This window comes from Phocoena sinus, chromosome 3 (assembly GCF_008692025.1).
Source record: "Phocoena sinus isolate mPhoSin1 chromosome 3, mPhoSin1.pri, whole genome shotgun sequence".
Taxonomy (NCBI): domain Eukaryota; kingdom Metazoa; phylum Chordata; class Mammalia; order Artiodactyla; family Phocoenidae; genus Phocoena; species Phocoena sinus.
The window spans coordinates 46164627-46189305 of record NC_045765.1 but is presented as its reverse complement, the minus strand read 5'-3'; the positions used below and the strand labels follow the sequence as shown (position 1 = coordinate 46189305).

Here is a 24679-nt window from a genome sequence, read left to right as displayed (position 1 = left end):
AAGAGAAACCAGAAACTTTGATGTAAGTCTCCCAAGTGTTAACTATTGGCATCTAGTTCAGACATGTTAGAAACACTATGTGGGGGGCCCTGGTTGGCACAGAGGCTGCTGTTTGTCATGTCTTCTGCACTCAGGTCTTTTTCAGCCAGGCAAGTCCAGGCTTTTCTCATGGGCTTTGACGCCAAGCTGCCTGGCAGCGGATCGGGCTCTGCCCCTTATTCACCTTGGCAGAGCCATTTCGTGTCTCAGAACCTTGTTTCCCTACATGTGGAGTGGGAGTAATAACAACAGCTCATGAGGACATAGACTCACTGCATGCAAGTAACACGCAAAAATTCCCAGCAATTGTGGTTACCTTGGCTAGGCAAGGATTATGCTTCACTGAGACCACACTGTGGTTCTCAGCTCTGTTGGTCCCAACGCCCCCTTTTTATAACAAACATTAAATAAATTTATTATCCTGAGTTATATTCTGAAAAAGAAAATTCTCCTGCCTATATACATAACTGAAAAAAATCAATATAATGGCTTAACTATAATTAAAGGAGAAATAAAAGGAAAATAATTTCTAATAAAGTAATATGTATTTCAGTGTGCAAATGCTTGTGTAACACTATACTAGGAAATATTATGAAGCAATCAGATTCTTGTACCCACTTATAATAAATAAGCTTGGATTTAAGCAAAGAAGAGTCAGAAGCCATTGTGTACGAGAAGTACAGAAAAAGAAAAGAGCAGAGAATGTGTGTACCCTGCAATAACAGTGAGCAATGATAACAAACTTGACTTCCTTGTGTATGATAAGAGAAAGAAGGAAATAACGTAACTGAAGTAGGGATAACATTACATACTGGGAGGCAGAGGAAATGAGGAAGGATTATGTTCCTGCAAATGACCTCGGTCTTATTTATAAAAGGTGTGTCATGGTAATTCCCAGCGTTAAGATATGTGACAGGTTGGAGTCCAAGTGTCACAAAAATATGTCAGTTATTGACATCGCAGCCCATTGCAAGGCATTCATTCAGTCTCTGAATGTTGAAGAGGGGCACATGAAATGTAGAAAGATTCTCCATAATGCAGGACTGTCCTTGCAGGATAGCCTGCATCCCTGGGTCCCTGCCAACTAAATGCCTGCAGCACACCAGAGCCTACAAGTTTCAAAAATGCCCTCAACAAAATGCTCTGGTCTAATGTTCCAGCAGGAATGACATTCTTTCTGTCATCCAAATTTTATTCTGTAGATTTACAGGCAGACAGAAAATAGACTTCCCATGGGAAAGTGTAGACACTGGATGGATGGATGGATGGATAGATAGATAGATAGATAGATAGGTAGAAAGAATGAATTTTTGAGGGGCTCCTGCTATACATGCTGCTCTAGAACTTTTGATCCCTTCCCTCTTGAAACAATAATCCTGCCTTTCTTGTGCTGATGATCATGGGACTCTTCTGGAGTTTGGCCAACTAGAATCACACCAGCCATAAATGGTTCTTTCTCATCCAGGTAAGATAGATGGTACCATCTAATTAGATCTTTGTGATTCTAAAATATATGCCACCTCCCACTTTTTATTTGGATGGGTGAGTGGGTGGGGTGTCTAGTTTATCCTGTCTCTTTCCCCCCGCCCCCCACTTTGTTTTTGGCCTCACCGTGTGGCATGCGGAACTTTCCTGACCAGGGATGGAACGCTCGCCCCCTGCAGTGGAAGCGTGGAGTCTTTGCACAGCTTGTGGGAATCTCAGTTCCCTGACCAGGGATTGAACCTGGGCCATGGCGGTGAAAGCCCAGAATCCTAACCACTAGGCCACCAGGGAACTCCCAGTTTATCCTGTCTTTTAAGGCAGCGCTTCCCACCTGGGGGCCAAGGGACTCAAGGCTTGCCCTTGTAGCCGGCAGGAAGCTCTGCCTTAGGGAGACCGTTCTAGTGGCATAGTTTTCAGGGCGAGGAGGCTGCTTACAGAGGTGGATCAGTCCAGCACAAAGCACCTGCAGTTCTACAACTGAGGCAGAGTGTTTGGAAAAGGTAGATGACATGTTTTCCTTTACTGGCATTTTTAATTTGTTTTAAATTTAAAAGTAACATGTGGTTATTGAAAAAAGAAATTTCAAACAATACACAGGTATATAAAGTAAAAAGTCCATTCCCCTTTGGTCTTCCGTTTCCCCATCCCTCCCCCTAGTAAACATTTTCCATCCGAACTCTATTCTGTATATTTACAGACAGACAGACAGGAAATAGACTTTCCATGGGAACATCTAGCTGTTGGATGGATGGATAGATGGATGGATAGATAGATAGGATGAGTGAATGAATGAATGAATATTTTAAGGGGCTCCTACTCTACATGCTTTTCTAGAACTTGCTTTTTCACTTAATCATGGCCATGAATAAATATCTTTTCAGGACAATATGAACTGCTCTACCATGTTCTTTTTAATGACTGCATAGAGTTCCTTCCTAGGGTAGCTCATAGTCTGTGGTCTATTTAACCATTCCCTATTGGTGTATATTTGGATTGTTTCCGAAATTTTACTGTCATAAATAGAGTTGCTGAATAACTTCTACCTTTATCCATGCTCACTTGAGTTGATATTTCTTTTTTTATATTTTATTTTTGGCTGTGTTGGGTCTTTGTTGCTGTACGTGGGCTTTCTCTAGTTGCAGTGAGCGGGGGCTGCTCTTCCTTGCGGTGCGTGGGCTACTCAGTGCAGTGGCTTCTCTTGTTGCGGAGCACGGGCTCTAGGTGCACGGACTTCAGTAGTTGTGGTGTGAGGGCTCAGTAGTTGTGGCTCGCAGGCTCTAGAGCACAGGCTCAGCAGTTGTTGTGCACGGGCTTAGTTGCTCCGTGACGTGTGGGATCTTCCCAGACCAGGGCTCGAACCTGTGTCCCCTGCATTGGCAGGCGGATTCTTAACCACTGTGCCACCAGGGAAGTCCTTGAGTTGATATTTCTGGGTAGATTTCTAGAGTAGGATTGAGGGAATAAAGGGTTTGTACATTTCACAAATTGCCAAACTGCTCTCTAAAAAGATCCCACCAGAGATTCCCCTGGTGGCACAGTTGTTAAGAATCCACCTGTCAATGCAGGGGACACAGGTTCGAGCCCTGGTCTGGGAAGATCCCACGTGTCGCAGAGCAACTAAGCCCGTGCGCCGTAGCTACTGAGCCTGCACTCTAGAGCCTGCGTGCCTAGAGCCTGTGCTCCGCAACAAGAGAAGCCACTGCAATGAGAAGCCTGTGCACTACAACGAAGAGTAGCCCCCGCTCACTGCAACTAGAGAAAGCCCGTGTGCAGCAACAAAGACCCAACGCAGTCAAAAATGAATAAATAAAATTAAAAAATAAAATAAAGTAAAAAGATCCCACCAACTGATACTCCCACCAAGAGAATGTAAGAGGGCTGGTTTCCCCATACTCACCCAACTCTGGGTGAGCCTTTCAATTTTTGTTGCCTATCTGAAAGGCGGAATAAAGAGTTTTCTTCAACTTACCTTAGAAAGGCTGTAAATTAAGAGGCAGCTGTAATTCTGTAGTTACTCCTTGATGGTTGTGGAGAAGAGATGTAATCATCTCTTTGAAGACCCCCCTCCCCTCTGTCACCTCTGATTTGTAAGGTGACAGTTGTCCCTTTCCCATGGAAAGTAAGCCCAGAGGACAGAGTTTTGCAAATATCTGGTGACTGTTTCCACCTCTCCTGCCCACAGTCAGCCAAGCACTAGGCAACCCTTGGTGAGAGCAGATGGTCAGCATAGGCATGTCCTGACAGGTAATCCCACCCCTGCATCCCAACCCCCTGCAACTAATGGAGGGCCCCCCACCTGCTCTGTCTGTTCCTAGCCTCGTGGCTGATTTTTCCTGGACATTCGATCTAGAGATTTTTCCATAGGAAGAAGAGCAAGAGGCAAGGGTACCGTGGAGAGGAGGCCAGATAATAGTCATGAGAAACATTTGTGAGTCTTCGTGGAGGAGGCATGCTTAGACATTGTGGTTTGAAAACCTTGTGGGTTTCTGAGAAGGTGGGTCTGAGGGCTACTGGTCATGATCAAGGAAAGACTGTTGGAGCCTTGTCCCCGATGCTGTTGACTTGGGCACTCTTTCTGCAACTTCCAGACATCATCAGGAAGGGGACTAGCAATAATCATCTATGCATCAAATGGTGCATCTGGAAGGGACCTTGACACTATCAGTTCCTGTGTTTTGTTTTATATTTTACTTTTTTAAATGAAAAATTTCAAACTTATAGAAAAATAGAATAATGTAATGAACACTCACACACCCACCACCTGAAATTAACAAGTATTAATGTCTGCTGTTTGCTGTATCTAATTTTATGCTATACACTTTACATGAAATTACAGATAATTACAACGTTTTACCCTTAAATACATCTCTAAACATTAAGTTCCTATGATTTAAATTTTAAAAAACTTTTTTTGGGGGGTGGGCCATGCTGCACACCTTGCGGGATCTTAGTTCCCCCACCAGGGATCAAATCTGGGTGGGCCCACGGCAGTGGACTGCCTGGGAATTCCCAAGTTCCTGTGATTTTAAAAGCTTTTCTTTTTTAAAGCAGCAGAACCATTTTATTAAGTGAAATATTCTGTGCATGTCCAACAGATGGAGTTGTGCTTGAGACATATCCAAGTGGAGATTTCAAGTAGGCAGTTGACCGTGTGTGTCTGGAGCTCTGGACAGAAGTAGGAAGTGGAGATATGGGTTTGGGATGTGTTTAAAGCCATAGAACTAAATGAGGTCAGTAAGAGAGTGAGTGGAGAGAGAAGGAGGAGAGGAGGCCCCAGGCACTCCAGCATTGGAGAGAAGCCAGCAGAGGAGGCCAAGAGAGTGGCCTGTGGGGTGAGAGAAGCAGGACGAAGAGTGTCTCTGGGGCCAAAAGAAGAAAGTGTTTCAAGAAAGAGAGTAGTCAGCTGTGCCTGCTGTTGAGAGACTGAGTAAGCTGAGGGCAGAGAACTGACCATTAAATTTAGTACAGATGGGGAACCAAGGCCCAGAAAAAGGTAAAGTGAGAACTAGAAGCACCCATCTAACATATAGACCTCACAGATTACAGATGAGGAAACTGAGGACCACAGAAGGAGGGTGACTTGCCTGAGATCACACAGTGAGTTAAATGGCAGAGCTGGGACTAGAGCCCAGGCCCCTTGGTGCCCCCAAGGGTGGACTTGACCTACCTAACACCAGCCTTCTCCCTCAGGCCTCAAGCTGGATCCTCAGGCCTCAGTTTCTTGCTGGTAATTCCTTTGCAGAGGATTACCAAATACCCATTGCTGCTGCAGAAAATTCTGGAGAACACACTCCCTGATGCCAGTGCCTACCCTGTCCTTCAGAGGGCTACCTCTGCCCTCCAGGACGTGGTCACCAACATCAATGAGTACAAGAGGCGCAAAGAAGTGGGTAAGGACTGGGGGCATTTAGGCGATACATGAGTGAGAATGCTTCTAGTTACAAAAAACTCATCTCAAACTGGCTTCACCAGTAAAAGGAATATAGTAGCTCATGTAACCCACAAGTCCAGAAGTAATGTGGGCTTAAGTAGGGTTTGATCAGGGTGCTGGCATCATTTCCCTGCAATTCTCTTGTCTCTGGCCTTTACTATGTGTCACCTTCCTTTTCAGGCTGGCCTCCCTCATAATAGTAAAGGGCTATTGCTGTCCTAAGACTCACATCTGCACACCACATTCTCCAGGATAAGATGGGCCCTTTCTCCCCTTAGCTGTAAAAACTAAATTGGAGTTTCACTCTGATAGGACTCATTTGAGTCATATGCTCACCCTGAACCAGTTGCCATGGTTAGGGGAATGCCATGAACTGATTGGCTTCAGCCTGGGTTATGTGCCCTTCTTTGAACCTATCACTGTGGCAGGGGATGAGGGGATTATGTGAATTGGCTTATAACAGTCAGCACCCACCCCTTGAACTAAAGTGGAATCAATCTTATCTAAACCACATGTCTGCTATACTAAGCAGAAATGAATACTGGGGAGGCAAAGAGCTGTGTATTTATCAGAGGTGAGGGTAAGAGGAGAAAGTGGGGAGGTTGCTGCCTCTGAAGTTGTTAAAACAGAAAGGTCTGGAAAGTGAAGCAGTGTCCCAAGTAGATGAAAAACTCAGTTGCACAACTCAGACCGTATAGTAATGATAATTTAGCTAATGTTTACTAAAGGCTAACTATGACATGTTTTTTTCACTCATTATCTTGTTTGATCCTTACGATAGCCCTGAGGTTGGCAATGTTAGCCCCATTTCACAGTTGGGTAAAATGAGAGCTTAAGTCATTTGCTCCAGACCTGTCATCTTATGTGATCTCCTAGCAATCCTGTGAGGTGGCTAGCCTCATTTACAGATGAGGAAACTGAGGCCTAAGAAGTCAAGCAGGCAGGAAGCTCTTCAGTCAGGGTGCTCACATCAGAGTGAGGGCTCTGAGCCCTGCGCTCTTCCTCCGAGATTCAGCATTCTTATGGATGTGACTCTGACATTTGAGAAGAGGGCCCAAGAGATGCCTTGCCAGGTATGTCAGGGGCTCTTGCTTTCCCGGGTCAGCTCTGGTTCCTGTGCCCTCCTTCTCTTCTGTTGGTGCAGCCTCCAAGTACACCAAGGTGGAGCATCTGAGCCTCCGGGAACGACTGGCCCGCATCAATGTGCACACCCTTTCCAAGAAGACCACCCGGCTGGGCCAGCTGCTGAAGCAGGAGGCGGGGCTCGTACCCAAGGTGAGCACGGACAGGAGGAAGGGTGGTATCCCAGCCATCCCAACGGGCAAGACTGTGCAGTGCGGGGTCTTAGACTCCTTTCGGAGATGAGGAAACTGAGGCTGAGGGAGTGAACTTCCAGCACGCGTAGCCAGGACGAGGCAGAGTAGGCGCCGCCACTTGATTCTGGAGAGCCAGGGTGGGGCTTTCTCCTCTGCATCTTGTGCTGCTCTTTCTCTGGGGTCTCTTGATACAGATAGGAGATGTCTGGGTCTTGGCAAGGAACCAGCCTTGAATAGGTACTAGTAGCAGCTCAGGTGGATTGAGTACTTACTCTGAACCAGGCATTAATGGATCCACGCAATGAAGTAAGTTCATACTGTTCCCATATTGCAGATGAGGAAACAGGCTCAAAGAGAGTAAAACACTTGTCTAAGTTCACACAACCAGGAAGCAAGTGAACCAGGACTCACGGGCTCTTGTGTCTGATTCCATTGTCTGAATACAGAACCAGCAAGCTGCACTTACTGCCTCTAACTGTCCCACTCAGTTTTGGGGCTGGAGGAACTGGCTCTGGGGGGTGGGTCTGTGGAAAGGTGGTCCCTGGTAAGGACTTGGGAAATGGGTGTACACTGGCCCCATGTGGATGTTCTCGGCCCTCATAAGCATAACTTTACTCTCAGACAGAAGACAAGGAATTTGATGACTTAGAAGAGAGTTTCCACTGGGTGTCGCTGTGTGTGACTGAGCTGAAGAACAATGTGGCTGCGTACCTGGATAATTTGGAGGTGAGGATCCTGTGGTTAATAGTGGGAAGGGTGGGGCGGGGCTGGGATCCCTGGGCAGGAGTCATGCAGGGCCCATTGAACAAGCTGACAAAGACACCAACTTCAGGAACCAAATGGAAGAGGTCATGCAGTTGCTGGCTGGAGGCCAGAAGAGGGGCCGTTCGCAAGCACTCCTCAGCCCACAGGTCATCTGACTGGGGCACCTTCTGAGTTCATTGAGTTCTCAGCGGGGCCGTGTTCTCACTGGGTAGGGTCAGAATTCACTGGAATCAGAGCCCTCCGGAGGGAGAGCAGGGGTGACAAACACAGGTGCTCAAAGGGACCAGGCAGGTAATATTGTTGACTGAAGTGTGCAGGTGTATAAGGCCTATTGTCTATTTATGAGACTTTTTTGGTAGAGTTCAGTATGTAGTAATAGTTGGAGTGTGAATGACCAAATAAATGCATGAATGGATAAAACGAAAGGGGTGAGGTATTCCTTGGCTCACAGGAGTTGTTACTGTGCGGGAGTGTGGACCCAGTGCTGCCAGTTCTTCTGATTTTAAGGAAGAAGAAAACTGGAAATTCAGACCTTTAGGTGAAATCTCACCATGTGTTCATGTGAGCAGCTAATTAACTAAGAATTTAAATGTTATGTGGGCCCAAGAAAATATATTTCTGCAAACCACATTCAGACCACAGGAGCACTAGTTTGCATTCCCATCCAGCACATCACTTTCCTTTCACCAAAATTCCCCTTTCATTCTTGTCATGGATGCTGACTCATTCCATCCACTCTGTCCCTTTTGCATGGTTTTGTTCTCAATCACGTCCATTTGCACAAACCAGCTCAGTCAGACGATAACAGGCTCTTTGGATAATAGGATTTGGGGTGGCATTATTGGAAGTATGTAGAAGGAGGGAGGTTGTAGTTCTACGTTCCTCACTGTGGGGCACATTCCCTGCTTGTTCCTGCTCCATCTTGGGCCCCCCAGAGGAAAGATCTGGACAGCACAGTGAGGCAGAAGAGGAAGGCCCTCAGAGAAAGAATGGAGGGGCCCTGAAAGAGAGAAACCAGAGGCCCATGAGAGACACATCTGGCTTTGCAGAGTAGAACAGATATTTGGAAGCATTAAGGCTGTATTTCCGTAAATGCAGGACTTACACGACAGATACAGTGTTGACATGGAATCCCACAGTGAGAAAATGACTCTCTCTTTTAATCCTCAGAGTCCAGGAGAAGCCTCTTTTTCTGACATGTCTTAAATAAACAGGCAGAACAAGTCTCCGGCTGGAAACCTTCATCAGGCCATCACGCCCAGACAGAACTTAATAGCATTGTTTTTATAGCAGTTATTCTTACATGCTTATTTATGGCAATTATTACTGGCTTTCCCTTTATGGGACTATCATAAGATGGTTTTTTTTTTTTGGCCGTGCCATGTGGCTTGCAGGATCTTAGTTTCCCAACCAGGGATTGAACCCAGGCCCTTGGCAGTGAAAGCACGAAGTGCTAACCACTGAACCACCAGGTAATTCCCCATAAGGTGGTTTTTTTTAATGCATTGATTTAAATAGGGATGCTAGGTTGATTTAAGGAAAAATTTTTTTTTAATTTAATTTTATTTTTTTATACAGCAGGTTCTTATTAGTTATCTATTTTATACATATTAGCGTATACATGTCAATCCCAATCTCCCAATTCATCACACCACCACCCCCACCACTTTCCCCCCTTGGTGTCCATACGTTTGTTCTCTACATCTGTGTCTCTGTTTCTGCCCTGCAAACTGGTTCATCTGTACCATTTTTCTAGGTTCCACATATATGTTAATATACGATATTTGTTTTTCTCCTTCTGACTTACTTCACTCTGTATGACAGTCTCTGGATCCATCCATGTCTCTACAAATGACCCAATTTCGTTTAAGGAAAAATATTAATAGAACTCGAGGAACATGGACATGGCAAAAAAAATCACAAAGGAGATATGTAAATGTGTGAAGTTGAGGCAGCACTGAATAGGGAGAAAGATGTTGGCTCAGTCTAAGGAGGAACTTTCTAATCACCTAAGTTGTGCAAGGATAGAATAGGCTGTGTGCAGACACAGGGAGGGTGTGCAGACAGCCTGGGCACTTCTTCCGGTCTGTGGTGGAGGGGGATTCAGGTGTGAGATGGTGACGACGGGACATGATTGGCTCTCTCACTTGACCCCATCTAGGCTTTCCTCCGCTTCCGGCCCCAGGAATACGATCTGGACATCCCTGGGGGGCCTGTGGTGCAGTACTGTTACCTGGCAAGAGACCTGCAGCTCCAGGCCTTCCCTGAGTTTGTGAGCGGAACTTCTCCTTTCTTTTTTTAGGCAGGTGGCAGAGCCTATAAGAATAATATTTAGAAGCCAGGCCTTTTCCATGACTGTCACATCCATAACAGTCCTGGGTAGTCAGCAGGGCAGATATTATTATTAGTGCATTTTCCTGATGAAAATAGCCCCAGCTAGCGTTTACTGACCCTTGTTATCTGCCAAGCACTGTGCTAAACTCTACATTCTTTCCCTCATTTAATCCTCACAACACAGCTTACAGGGTAGATACTATTAATAGCTCCATTCTGCAGATGAGAGCTTGAGACTCAGAGAGGGTGACCTCCCAGGTTATTCAGATGGTCAATGGCAAGGATCTGTGCCCCAAGAACTATGCTTTTGACCACCACTCCATACAAAATTTTTCAACATCTGTGCACAGTAACCGTATTAAGAAGTGGCATATATATTGAATACTTATTCTGTGCTAGGCACTCTGCTTGTTACATACATTGTCCCTACTTTTCAGATGGGCACATTGAGGCCCAGAAAGGTTGGATGTCGTGCTAGAGGTCACAGCTGGTCAGTGAGGGTGGGACTGGAGCCCAGTCCTGCCACATCCAAAGCCCCTTCTCCCTGTGCCCCGCCCTCTGCCACCTCCTTCCTCAACTCCCAAGTTCACCTCTCCCCACAGAAGCAGCGGCTGGAAGCCCTGGTGTGGCAGCCATTGTGCAGCCTGGCCAAAGCCTTGGCCGGCCCTCAGAATCTGATCAAGAAGCGTCTGGACAAACTACTGGACTTTGAGAGGGTGGAAGAGAAGCTGTTGGAGGTGGGCAGCATGACCTATGAGGAAGAGGCGGCCCGGCACATGTACGAGGCACTCAACTCCCTGCTAGTGGCTGAGCTCCCACAGTTTAAGCAGCTGGCCGTGCGGTGGCTGGGCCAGATCCTGTGCACATTTGTGACCCTCCAGAGGGACCTTGCAAAGCAAGTGCTGCAGAGGGCAGAGGGCAGCTTGGCCCAGGTAAGGCCTCTGGGACTGGGGTGCCCCTGGGGTATAGCCAGGCAGGGCCTGGTCGCCCCTTCAGCTAGCTGTTTGCAGGGCTGGTCTGGGCCTTCCAACAGGTGCTTAGGAGGAGGTTGTGGGGACCTTCTGGATCTCTCTTATGCCTGTTCTCCCTCCATTAATAGAGTCAGATCATGAAAGCAAGGGTGGAACTGGGACTCCAGGCCACTCTCAGGCTCTGGGACTCAGAAGCACAGGAGACTCTGCTGGGAAAATACGGGCCTTGGGGCCACTCCCTGGAGTGTACTAGAAGTAGGTAACAGACGGGACTTCCCTGATGGTGCAGTCGTTAAGAATCTTCCTGCCAATGCAGGGAACACGGGTTCAAGCCCTGGTCCGGGAGGATACCACATGCCGCGGAGCAACTAAGCCCGTGTGCCACAACTACTGAGCCTGCGCTCTAGAGCCTGTGAGCCACAACTGCTGAGCCCACGAGCCACAACTACTGAAGCCTGTGCGCTTGGAGCCCGTGCTCCACAACAAGAGAAGCCACCGCAATGAGAAGCCTGCACACTGCAGCGAAGAGTAGCCCCCGCTCGTCGCAACTAGAGAAAGCCTGTGCCCAGCAACAGAGACCAAATGCAGCCAAAACAAAACAAAACAAAACAAAACAAAAAGAAGTAGGTAACAGAGAAGACAGGGTCCTTTCTACACAGTCAGGAGTAAATGTCTCAAGCTGTGCTCCTGCCACTGTTACTACTTCTAGCAGCTGCCTCCTTGTGAGCCCTTATGGTACATCTGTTTGGAACACTTTCCATATATTGTTTCACTTAATCCTCACAATAACCCTACAGAATAGGTATTATTATTATTCTCATTTCAAAAGGAAGCCAGAGCACAGAGGTTAAGCAGCTTGCCCAAAGGCACACAGCTAATAGCTCAGTTTGAATCCTGGCAGTTCAACTTCAGAGCCTGGGCTCTGAACCATAGCGCCTGACAGCCTGTAAAAGGAGCTGTCTGCTGAAAGCATAAATAGGTCACAAAGAGGTTTAGACAAATCTCCAAGTGCAAACTTTGATTTTAGAATTTTGAAGATTGGGTTGGTATAGGAAAGAAATCTCTCTCTGATATCAACATCAGAGCTTAATGGCCTGTGGATCTAAGCTCTGGAGAAATTTCAGTACTGCTCATACCACATGCTGTCTCCTGTGCTTCATGTGCCCCAGCTCAGCTTTCCCCATCCAATCTGTTGCATAAAAATTCCTCTAAAATTTGCCACCCACCCCCATCACTACCTTTACAGCCCATAGTCCCCCTCTGCATCTGCAGCCTCCACTTCCAGTGCACCACTTCTGAGTGTGACCACGGTCCCTTTGCACAAACTCCTTCTTCAGCCTGGAATGTCCCTCCCTGTTGCCCCCATGCCTTTCGCAGTGCCTGGCCTATGGTGGGGCCTGCCCAAATATGTGACAAATGAATGAATCTCTCCATGAAGCTCTCAGAATCCCCCTCGTCCAGGTGGGAGAACCCACCTTCCCATCCTCTGTACCCCAGCAGCCCTTAGGATGTGCTTCTGCTAAGCACTTATCAGAGCCTGCCTCCTGCTGGCCTGATGGATGAAGCCGGTTCCCCTCATTGAGCTTTTCTTCTTTTTGGCCCTCACAGCATTTAGTACAGAGTTCTGTCTCAGACACTCTTTTTGAATTAAGCCTGAACCATCTGCAAAAAGAAGCATTGCTCTTTCCTGAAGGCAGAGGGTAAATTTGATTAGATGATCTTTTCATTCTTCTCTCACCCTCTAGTTTTCTGTCCAGGGGAAGTCAACTTCATAAGAGCAGAAAGAGGGCATTTCTCTTTTTCTTTTTCTTTCTTTTGGGGGGTGGGGTGGGGCTGCGCCGTGTAGCATGCGGGGTCTTAGTTCCCCGACCAGGGATCGAACCTGTGCCCCCTGCATTGGGAGCAGAGTCTTAAACTCTGGACCGCCAGGGAAGTCCCAGAAAGAGGACATTTCTTGATTGATCCTGTAATACAGAATCTTAGGGCCTGTCAATGATTGATGCCAGCTTCCTGTGTGTGTCGCATGGCCCATTCACCTGGACAGTCCTGTGGAGCCTGGGAAAGGCCCACATGGTAGAACCTCAATCTGTCTTCATCCTGGGGGTAGGGGAAAGGCTCTGAGCTAGAATGAAGCGTGGTGATTTTGGTGACCAGCAGAGAGGACATGTCTCTGTTAGCTGTGGGGCCCTGGTCACTCCTAGGCTGTCTGATGAGAATGCAGGAGATGACCAACAGGGCCAAGGTCCCGGGATGCACCATCATTCAGAGCTCCTCGGGTTCCAAACCAGCTCAGGCATAAAGACCTGTATAACTGGGAGGCTAAGGAGGGGATCAAGCCTCGGGCCCAGCTGCAGTCAGTGTTGCCTAGCTGCAGTCAGTGTTGTCGAAGCTCTGACTTTCACTCCATCTCCTGGCTGTTTCCCTCTCTGGGTTGGCTTTATTGTCAAGCAGGCCTTTTCTGCAAAGTTGGACAGAGTGGCTGCCAACAGCTCTAAGCGTTTACCTTTACATCTCAGAATCTAAGAGTCACCCTCTCATTCTCAGCCTTCACGTACTAAATCTGATGGGAGTGGGAGTTAGGGATTGACATGTACACACTGCTATATTTAAAATAGATAACCAACAAGGACCTACTGTAAAAAATAAAATTAAAATGAAAAAGTAAAAAATAAATTAAAAAATTAAAAAAAAAATCTGATGGGTGGTTTCCAATTGGCCTTGCTCTGCTCCACTGTCTACTCCCTGACCGATCACAGTGCTTAGGAAAAGGGATGCCATGACGGCCAGTCCTGTGGTCAGGCACCAGGAGGGGCAATACCGCTGGACCCCCAGAGAAGGACGCTTCCTTAAAGGAAGGTGGGGCAGTAGCCAGGCCAAAACAACAGCTGACCAAGACATAAAGGGCCATCCTAACACATCTAGGGCTGGAGTGTGGCTGTCAGGGTCTCCCTGTGCCCTCTCTCCCAAGGAGGGCTCTGATGACAGTATCTGTCCCCACCTAGCTTCCCCACCACCACATCTCTGATCCAGCCTTCAGGAAGCTGGTGGAGGATGCACTGGGCCAGACCAGTCATCAGCTTCACGCCTTTCAAGAGAACTTCGAGAAAGTGCTGCCACCTCCCACCACACAAGTAAGTGTCCCTCCTTCCCCTGCAAAGACTATCCAGGTCTTCACCTGCCAGTGGAGTGAGGTCAATCCCCTATTTCCTTTCCCTTTTCTTGTCCCAGTGTTCCTCCCCCTCTCCTTTCTCTGTGAGCTGGGGGTGGGGGTCGGGTGGGAATCTCACACACACACACACACACACGTGCTTTTCATGGCCAGTAAGCATAAGAGCACACGTGTGCACACACACACAGTGCACACGCACGCTCCTCATGGCCAGTAAGCATAAGAGTGCACACACACACACGCGCGCACATGCGCTCTTCATGGCCAGTAAGCATAAGAGTGCACGCGCGCACACACACACATACACACACACACACACACACACACACATGCTGTTCATGGCCAGTAAGCATAAGAGCAGGTCAGGAAGAAGAAAACGCAAACATTTTACTCTTAGGTGAAATTAGACATCATAATGGCTAAGTGGCATTTACAGCCTGAAACTTGGAACTTCAAATTTTTCTCAAAATTTACCATTTCCTCACCACCTTCTCATGGAACCTGCTTCAAATACCAGCGTTCAGGATGAATAAAAAATTTGAATAAGAAGTCATTTAAAATTTCTTTTTGCTGTGGAATTTTTAATTGCAAAGGACAGTATCTCAGCTGCATTGTGGTTTACAAAACTTTGGCCAGCCAAAGTCTTTTTTTTTTTTTTTTTTTTTTTTTGGTAAAGCATTTTTCTCTAAAATATAACAAAAGGGTTTCTTGCAGTCCACTTGAAGAATTCTTCAAGAATATATAAAATATTGTGTAGTTACTTTTAGTATATTTGAAAAGTAACTGAAGTAGCTGAAGGGAGCACGGGCTCCCAGAGCATCATGAAACCTGGTTTGAGAAAACAAACCGTATTTAGTCACATGTGAGATGTGAAGTGAAGGGTCAGGAGACAGCTCCAAGATTCCCCAGAAGGGAGAAGGGGCCCCAGAGACACAGGGGGCCAGTAAAGGAGCCCAGCAGAGCTGGACAGATACAGGTGGCCTTTGCACCTGGCCAGAGCACAGAGGACATCAAAGACCATCAGGGGTGTATGTGCACTTCAAGTGGGGCTGGCTCCTCCTGGGGCCACAGCTATCCCCGCTTCCTCGCCCACCCTGAGATGCCCCAGCAGAGGACTCATCAGGGCTGCCGCATGGGCTCTGCAGCTTGGGGAGAGGAAGGGTGCAGAAAATCAAGAAGAGAGCAGCCACTCAGATGAGTCATGGAAACTTCTATCTTTTTCTACTTAAGACAAAATAACATTTTTCTTATTGGAAAAGCAATCCATGCTGATGGCAGAAAAAAAAAAAAAAGAAGATATAGAAAAAATAAACAAATGGGAACATCATAGTCCTGGTGTGTTGGTAGGAAGAGAGGAGAGCCCCCCCAGCCCCACCCTCCCCACCTTCTCTCACCCACCCCTGCAACATGCACACACCCTCCTATAAATTCTTGACTTATTTGGCTACACGTACAGAACCCAGAGGAGTGAGGTGGCCACCCAGGACAGAAGAGTCCCAGTGAGATCTTTACAGGCCTCCCCGGTCCCTCCAGGGAGCACTGCTGTTCTCTGCACAGGTAGGGGCAGAGACTTGAGAAAGAAGGCAAACGTTTGCTACTCCATACTCCTGTTAACACCACCATTCTGAAAAAGAGCTACCCTGTCTCTACACTTCCATTTGAGGGCCTGTTTAGAAACCTGGAGTTCTCCTGGTTCTTGATCCTGATTCAGGAACCTATTGGAGGTAGGAGTAATGGCAGAGTCCATGCCCAAATGTCCCTGAAGGACACCTCTGCCTACCTGCCTACACCCAGCACCTCTCCACCTGGAAATAATCATATAGACTATGATGAATCTATATCTATCCATATATATCTAGCGAGTGAGAATATATAATAAATCTATATCCAACATTTAAAATTTCTTCTTTGTTTTACAAAAAGGGGACAATCACCTGAGTCCCTTCTTATTGATGCTTTTGCTGGAAGCAGTGAATGAAAAAACAAAGGCAGTGCCAGGAGATTTTTGGATGCTCTGAAAATGCACTGAATCATTCTCTTCAACTAGATGGCAATTTCCATCAGGGAAAAACTGTTTCTACTATGCCATCCACAAGGCTTACCATGCCTTGTACATGGTAGGGGGCTCAATAAATACTTGTGGACTCAAAACGCATGGAATAAAAAACCACATTCTCTTTGTTCACACGTGTGTCTACATGTGCTGGCCCTGTGCTGGCTGTTTAAGATGTCAGGCGAGGGGCTTCCCTGGTGGCGCAATGGTTGAGAGTCTGCCTGCCGATGCAGGAGACACGGGTTCGTGCCCCGGTCCGGGAAGATCCCACATGCCGCGGAGCGACTGGGCCCGTGGGCCATGGCCGCTAAGCCTGCGCGTCCGGAGCCTGTGCTCCGCAACGGGAGAGGCCACAGCAGTGAGAGGCCCGCGTACCGCAAAAAAAAAAAAAAAGATGTCAGGCGAGTAAGGCCTGGTGCCCACATGAAGCTCATAGTTTTGCTCATTGGGGTTAAAAGACATGTGTAAGGCATTTTCCTGTGGGACAGCTTAGCTTGATGCTATGGGCAGAATTGAGGCCCCAGTCCTGGAGTTCTGTAATGGAGAGACTCAGAAACTGCCTTAGGAGTTTAGAAAACCCAAGAAGTTTAGACCAGAGAAGGATTTTAGAAGTTAAGTTAGAAGTTTGTTCTGAAATGCCTTTGGATACTAAGAGCATGTGTTTCTCATCTGATCCAGCCATCTGTTAGTGAGGAGACGGTTGCCCCGACTGGGATGGACCAATGGGCAGCAGAGGTGGGCTTGGCCCAGGACTCCTAGCTGTCAGCACGTGGGCCAACATTGGCGCCAGCTCTAACACTCCAGCTCCAACACCTGTGCCTGTCTCTGTCCTTTCTCTCCCAGCCACTCCTTCCAGGGGCTGAACACCAGGTGCAGGCTCTCCTGAGCAGGTATGGCCCAGGAAAGCTGTACCAGGTGACAAGCAACATCAGCGGGTCTGGGACTCTGGACCTGACTTTGCCTCGGGGCCACGTCGTAGCCCTCCTTCAAGACAAGGACACCAAAGGCAACAGCAGCCGATGGCTGGTGGACACTGGAGGTATGTGGGACTTCATGGGCACTTCCCCGCCCTTTGGGAAAACTGTCCAACAGGAGCCAGTGGGGAGACATAGGCACTCTTGTGGGCAGGGGTCCAAATCCAGGATGGGAATGAACACAGGTGAACACGGAGGGCATGGGGTACAGCCGGCTTATTGTGGTGCATGATATGCCAAAAAGAGAAATTCACTCTTACATTGCAATATCCATTATCTAGCACCTACTGTGTGCTGGGTACTGTGTAGGGAAGACAAAGATCTGCCTTGGGGACCTCACAGATCATTTGTGTAGACAGAGTTGTGTGGAGAGAACTCAGCATCACTTTGAAGGAATGGAGAAGGGATGGAGATACGCAGAGAAGTGACGTTTAGATCCTGACTGTGTGGACAGAAGTCTGACATCCAGAACAAGGGAGGTGTTATCCTGTTCCCTCTGCGCTGGTCATGACCCTGGTGTGCTGCTCAGATGTAGGGGCCCCAGGAGGGAGCAGGGCAGGAGGCAAGGGGCACCATGAACCCAGGAGGAGAAGGCCCACCAGAGTGTCTTCCACAGAGGGGCATGTGACCCACAAGATGAGGGTTACACAGGATTATTGGGAGGGGATCTGGCGACAGTTTTTCCCCCTTCAGACATTTTATTTTAATTCAGTATTTTAATGTGTATTAGAAAAAATATAGTACAGAAACCCATGATTTTATTCATTATTATATAGTACAACACTAAGTTTTAAAAAGTGAGTTTATTAAAGAAAATTAAGATGGTACAAATCTGGCAAGAATCATGAAAGGGTAAAATCCTAACTCAAGTTGAAAAATAGCTGAATGGGGATTAAAACAAGGTCCTTGGGGTCCAGAGGACCGGGTTTGGGCCCCAACTCTGCACTGTACTCACTGTGTGGTCCCGGAGGGGTTATGGAGCCTCTCTGAGCTCGGTTGGCTCAGCCATACAATGGAGACAACAATACGGACCTCAAGAGCTGACGGAAAGACTAGGTGATCAGATGCTGGTTCTGGCACCAAGCAAGCTCTCAGGTGATGGCCATTCACAGTGACAGCGACCAGAGCACCACTGGAGTAGCTGTTACACGAGAAAGAATTGGGGGCACTTGGAGAAGAGAAAGGCAATTTCTGCCTCCTGGGAAAGGCAGTCCTGCGGTGAGGAAGTGGCCTTGCTTGGAAAGGAGACCAGTGGTGCCAGCACCAGGAAAATAGTTTTCATACCAGTCCGAGGAAGAACTTTTTTTTTTTCTTCCGAGGAAGAACTTTTTTTTTTCCAAGGAAGAACTTTTTATCTCTGCCAGAGCTGTTCCAAATGGAGTGGGCTGCCTCTGTGGGGAATGAGCTCGCTGTCACTGGGATGAACAAGCAGAAGCTAGAAAGAGTGCGTGCAGGGTGCGGGGTGGGGGGCAGTTTGTGAGGTTCCGAGATAACCTTTTGAGGTCCATTTTAGTGTGAAGAAGCTGTATTGGAGATATTCACATCTGTGAATGGTGGTGACTTCCTCTACCTCTGAAAGGGACGGGCAGTGTGATCCACAGCCAGATAACATTCTGTGTGTCCTGCAGGACATCGAGGGTACGTGCCAGCTGGGAAATTGGAGCTGTACCATATGGTCCCCCGTGAGGAGGAGCTCAGAGGGCAGGCGAGGCCTCACAGGGACTCCCAACGTCAGACACCAGAGCCCACCTTGGCCTCTGTCCCTTCTGTCCCAGCAGTGACCCAGGTGAGCCTGGAAGAGGGCGGGTGGGTTCACATCCCCATGGCCATCTGGAGTGGGGCTTTGATTTTCCTCCTGTCCAGAGGGACTACCACCCTGTGAGGCCAGGGCCTCGGTCAGTGGCCACACCAGTGTCCTGGCCAGGGTGGGACCTGGAGAAAGGAGCCTCTCATCCTTGCCACATCAAGAGCAGGGAGTTAGTCCCTCGCTCCCCATTAGCAGAGCACGTGGGATTATTTCGTTCATTCGTTTGTTCATGCATTTGTTCATTTATTCAGTATTCACCAGGCACTGTGCTAGATAAGAGATGCAGTGATGAGCAGAAGTCAACCTTGGCCCTTGCCTTCCTCAAATTTATAATCTGGGAGGTGGGGAAAACAGCGATTAATAAAATAATCATATAAATAATCACAGTTCTATTAGTGCTAAGTGCCAGAGCCTTAGGTGTGGGAGAGGTTCAGGGAAGGTCTTTCTGAGAAGAATCATGCTTTTGCTCAGATTTGAAGGGTGGTTAGGAAGTAATTGGATAAAGGGTTGTGGATGGGAAGAGCTTCCCAGAAAGCATGCCCAGCGAATGCAAAGGCCCAGCGCCGGGGAGGACAGGGTGAGTGAGGAACTGAGTGGAGCCAGTGGGGCTGGGACGGTGAGAGCGGTGAGCTGGAGAGGTGGGTGGGGCTAGCCAGCCGGGCCTGTGGCCTTGGTGAGGGTGTTGGCTTTCCCTTAAAACCCATGGGAGGAGGGCTTCCCTGGTGGCGCAGTGGTTGAGAGTCCGCCTGCCGATGCAGGGGACATGGGTTCGTGCCCACATGCCGCGGAGCGGCTAGGCCCGTGAGCCATGGCCGCTGAACCTGCGCTCCGGAGCCTGTGCTCCGCAACGGGAGAGGCCACAACAGTGAGAAGCCCGCGTACTGGAAAAAAAAAAAAAAAAAAAGCCATGGGAAACTTGTACATGCATGTTCGTTGCAGCATTATTCATAACAGCCCCAAAGTGGAAACAACCCATGTCCATCAACTGATGAAGGAATAAACAAAATGTGGCACATCCACACAAATATTATTCAGCCGTAAGAAAGAATGAAGTGCCGACACATGCTACCACATGTAGCTTGGTAGAGAAGGCCATGTAATGTATGATTCTCTATACGAAATGTCCTTGATAGACAATTGCATAGAGACAGAAAGTAGATCAGTGGTTGGCAGAGGCTGGGGGCAGGGGGAATGGGAAGTGACTGCTAAGTGGTCTAGGGTCTCTTTTTGAGATGATGAAGATGTTCTGGAGTTAGATAATGGTGATGGTGGCATAACCTTGCGAACATGTTAAAAACTACTTTATTGTACACTTTGAAAGGGTGAATGTATGCATGTGAATTATATCTCAAAACAAAAAGTGTTGGGAAGGCTTTTCGGGGCAGAAGCTTAGTGGGGTCGCTGTGAGGGCTGATTGAGGTAGTTAGCTGGCTGTCAAATGTGAGCCTCAGTAAATGGAGGCTGCACTCACAGTTATAAAGGAGGAGCTTCACAGGTGATGGATGAACAACAGAAAGGACCCAGACTGAGGGGTGGGAGCCCAGAGGCTTGCAGTGAATAGCCAGGGGATGCCGCAGGCCAGGGTGGCTGAGGGAGCCTGGAGTGGGCTGCAGGAGGGCTGCATAGAAGCCTGCGGAAGCTGTGATGTACAGCTGTGGCACATGCTGGGAAGGCTCTCAGGCCAGTGCCGGGAGCCTTAGCTAGAAGTGGTACACCAGGGCTGCCTCCTGTTGGACATACCCACCCATCAGCAAAGAACCCACAGGGATCCCACCAGAGAGCCTCGCCATCCAACTCAATCCCAGTGGCCGCCAGTGTGGGTAGTGTCCCGGAACACCCGCCCAGGGGCTCATGTGGTGAGCTCAGCTGTCCATCTGCCCAGACACAGCAGCCGCTTCCTCTTTGGTCGTGGGGCTGCTCAGTGGGACTCACGTGGGGTCATCCCAGTTCCCCCTTGCCCCTGATTGTTCCTGAGCCTTGGCACACAGTAATAAAAGTCATGGTAAAAATAGCGAAAGTAGCCTGCATTTGTTGAGCCCTTACTATGTACCAGGCACAGGCATCCATTCATTAAATTCCCACAATTACCTGGAGGGAAGGATATCATTACTTCCATTTCACAGATGATGAGAATGAGGCCCAGGGAGGTGAAATATCAGCCTAACAAATGCCCTCTCCTCCAATTTTTTTTTTTTTTTTTTTGCCTTTCAACAAAGTCACCTAACCTCCTTCCTGTCTCTGCTCCAAGCTGGGAAACTGGCCTGGGCAGATGACACCCTTCGATCTGAGAAGGGTTGTGGGGAAGGGATGCTGCATCCCCTGCTCGGTGAGATGGCAGCAGTGGACTGAGAGCACCCCTTCTGAGGTCAGACAGGCCAGCTTCACTCCTCTGTGATTTTGAATAAGTTCCTTGACTTCTCTGAGTCTCAATTTCCTTATCTGAAAAATGGGGCAAACAGAATTATAGAATTGTGAAAATCAAAACCAGGCAAAGAGCCTGCCACATAGTAGCTATTAGCAGTGGGAGTAGTGGAAGTAGCTGATGGCTTTGGACAAAGGATGTATTTGGGAGGCAATGACTGCTCAGCGATGGGGACTGAGTCGGGTGGGAGGGAAGAGGATAAACAGCTTCTCTAGGTCAGGTTTGTCTGTCCTCCCACCCTGACCATTTCTGTGTCACTCCCCATGTGTTTCAGGTGGTGGCAGTGTACCCCTTTGTGGCCAGAAGCAGCCATGAAGTGAGTCTGCAGGCAGGCCAGCAGGTGACTGTCCTGGAGGCCCAGGACAAGAAGGGGAACCCAGAATGGAGCCTTGTGGAAGTGAACGGACAGAGGGGCTATGTGCCTTCCAGCTTCCTGGCCAGGGCCCCAGGTCCAGCTCTGTGGGGCTGGAGTCTGCCCTCTTAGGGTGCCTCCTTGGAGCCCATGTTCCAAGAGGCTTAGAGGCTGTGACCCTGGGAGTTAGAAGCAAAGAGAAGGTGGGGGTGGATTGGGAAATCAGGCCAGGGTGGGGTGAAGGGCACCCAAAAGGCAGCCAGAAGAGGTAGGTGGGCCTTGCAGAGTGCCTGGCGTGGGTGAACATGAAAGGCTCCAACCAGGACGGCTCATTATGTCTGCATGAAGAGGGCGTTCCAACCTGAGTCACAACACCTGGGATGGCAGGTCACAGCTGATTGGCCAGGACTTGCTTATGGCCAATCTTACCTGTGCCCCGTCTGGTTCTGCCCATGGGAGTGGTTCACCCAGGTGAGCTTTACCTGTGCGCTGTGTGGTTGCATGGAGGCACACTGGAGAGTCCAGAACCGCCTGACCTGGCAGTTCACTTCCTTACTGTGGTATAAAGAGATACAACAGCCGACCAGTCAGCTTTTATTTTTCCACGCTGGGAGCTGAGTTGTCTTGGGCAATGAACCCCTGGGAGCCCTCTCTAGCAGGGGAATGAGGGCTTGTCAGGGCAGTGGAGAGGTTCCCAGGAGACTTTTGGCTGGGCCAGGGAGTAGGTGTGAGCAAGTCACGATTCTGGGATGTGTTAAGGCAAATGCAGAGGCTGCTCCAGGGAAGAGGGGATTTTTGAGGGTGTGTTAGGTGGGGTGTGTGAGGCTGTTAGCAGCAGTTGTACACTGCTGCTGTGTTCTCTGGATTAGGAGACAGAGGGGTATGCAAGTCATAGAGGAAACTATGTTAAGCAGGTAAATAAAGGCCTGATGGGTGGGTAATGACTTGGTTTCCTGTTTCTGGAAGAAGGGGAGCCAGTGGAACCCCCAGTGGTTTCAGGAGGCTGCTGAGGGCTTGGAGGCAACAGTGGAGGTGATGTCGGTTGGCTGTGGCCCCTCAGACATAGGACACAACCTCAGTTTTCCCATCTATAGAGACCTAACTCATAGGCTTGTGGTGAGAATGGCATGATGCTAAGGATGTGGAAGCTCCTTGCAAGTCATGAAGTGTGATATAAATGTAGATTGCAGGATGTCTAGGAAGTGGTCTCAGGATGGCCCCAGCCATCGGCTGGCCGCTCGCCATGCCCATGGCCATGATGGGCATTATTAATCACTGTGGCATCCTTTCCCATAAACCCAGGATCCCTCCCAACGCTGCAATCTAGGTAACCAAACTCTTGAACTTGGTGAGATCAAACTTACTGTCATCCCTTTCTAGAACTTAGAAATTGAAGCCCCTCAAAACAGTTCCTGTTCAAGGAAGACTGACCGCTGGGGTGAATTTGGTGAATTTGCAGCCGCTATTGGATCATCATCTCTAGGTTGTAACTTGGGGCTCACATAAATTGCAAGATTCACAGGAGAGGGAAAAGGTGATCCATTTTAACTTTTAAAACAAATTACAGATAGTTTAAAAATATATTACAGAGAAGGCAGAGTCAAGATGGTGTACTAGGAGGACGCGGAATTCACGTCTCCTCACAACTAGGGCACCTACCGGGCACCAGTGGGCGACCACAGACATCTAAGGGGATGGGAGGAGCCTACAGTGACCGGGTAGGACGTGGGGCGTGGGGGGAGTGAAGGGGGAGGAGAAGTGGAGGTTGGAGGGGACTGGTGCCCCTGAGGGGCGGCTGGGGGAGGGGAAGGGATCCCATGCCCAAAGAGGGAAATTGGAGAACCATTGGGAGGGCAGAGGATCAAAAGGGAGCATGGCCAGGTTTCCCCTACCCACTTAGGCCCCCAGGAACCTGCTGAGATTCTGGGCCTGATCCTCTGCCCACCGAGGACCCCTCCAGCCACGTGGGTCCTGAGAGAGTGGGAGAGAGGAAAGGGGGAGAAAAAGGCTGAACCTCCAGGACCAGCACCCCTGAGGGGTGGCTGAGGGAGGGAAGGAGTTCCTACACCCAGTGGGACCCACTGATGGTTAGGGGTCCAGCGGTGACGGGGGAGACCCTGGGGGAGATGGTGGGGTAGGGGCGTGAAGGAACGGAAGGGAACGTGGTCAGTTGGAGCCCTGTTGGGCTCCTGGGCCTAATCCTCCGCCCTTGGAGCCTCCCGCCTCCCGTGCAAAGCCCGAGCCCTGGCCCTACAACCCACCCAGGGCCCTACCTCTACACTCAGAGACCCCATCCAATGCGCTGGGCCTAAACCCCACCCACACACCCTCACTCAGGGCCCTACCCCCAAACTCCAGAACTCCACATTCCAGAGGCCCCCCTTTCCACGTGCTGCCTCTCCCCTCTGCGCAGGTCCTAAGCAGAGGCCCCGCCCCATGCTTGAACGTCGCCCCCCTACCTGCCTAGGTCCCACCCCACCCTAAATCCCACCCCTGCCTAAGTTCCACCCCTGCCTAAACTCCGCCCCCATAGCCAAGGTGTTTTTTTTTTCCTCTTTTAGATTGGGGTTCTGTTTTACCTTGTTGATTCATTATTTTTCCTAATATATTTTTTATCTTTCTAATTTTATTTTGTTTTTTATTCTTTGATCTTGTACTGTGCCTTTTTTTCTTTCTTCTTTTTTTTTTACCGCACCATGAAGCTTGTGGGATCTTGGTTCCCAGGCCGGAGGTCGGGCCTGAGCTCCTGTGGTGGGAGCTCTGAGTCCAAACCGCTGGACTAACAGAGAACCTCAGACCCCAGGGAATATCAGTTGGAGTGAGGCCTCCTGGAGGACCTCATCTCAGCACCAAGACCTAGCTCTATCCAACTGCCTGCAAACTCCAGGGCTGGACGTCTCAGGCCAAACAACCAGTAAGACAGGAACAGAGCACCACCCATCAAAAAAGAAAAAAAAAAATGAAACAACAAAAAAATATGTTTCAGATGAAGGAGGAAGGTAAAAACCTACAAGACCACATAAATGGAGATGAAATAGGCAACCTACCTGAAAACGAATTC

General features: G+C 48.8%; 1 protein-coding gene across 7 annotated transcripts in view; it reads left to right on the top strand.

The window, feature by feature from the left end:
- Positions 1–23356, top strand: part of ARHGEF37 (Rho guanine nucleotide exchange factor 37) — a 76003-nt gene extending 52647 nt beyond the window's left edge. For 5 of the 7 annotated variants that reach the window (XM_032628173.1, XM_032628176.1, XM_032628178.1 and 2 more), the window contains 9 exons: positions 5215–5414; positions 6600–6730; positions 7393–7497; positions 9698–9808; positions 10473–10802; positions 13844–13972; positions 16907–17102; positions 18666–18823; positions 21541–22201. In XM_032628173.1, coding sequence (XP_032484064.1) covers positions 5215–5414; positions 6600–6730; positions 7393–7497; positions 9698–9808; positions 10473–10802; positions 13844–13972; positions 16907–17102; positions 18666–18823; positions 21541–21750 — 1570 coding nt within the window. In that variant the 3' untranslated portion in view covers positions 21751–22201. Of the gene's footprint in view, positions 1–5214; positions 5415–6599; positions 6731–7392; positions 7498–9697; positions 9809–10472; positions 10803–13843; positions 13973–16906; positions 17103–18665; positions 18824–21540; positions 22202–22998 lie in introns of those variants that run through there. The other 2 variants (XM_032628174.1, XM_032628177.1) reach the window with 2 other exon arrangements.
- Positions 23357–24679: the final 1323 nt, after the last annotated feature.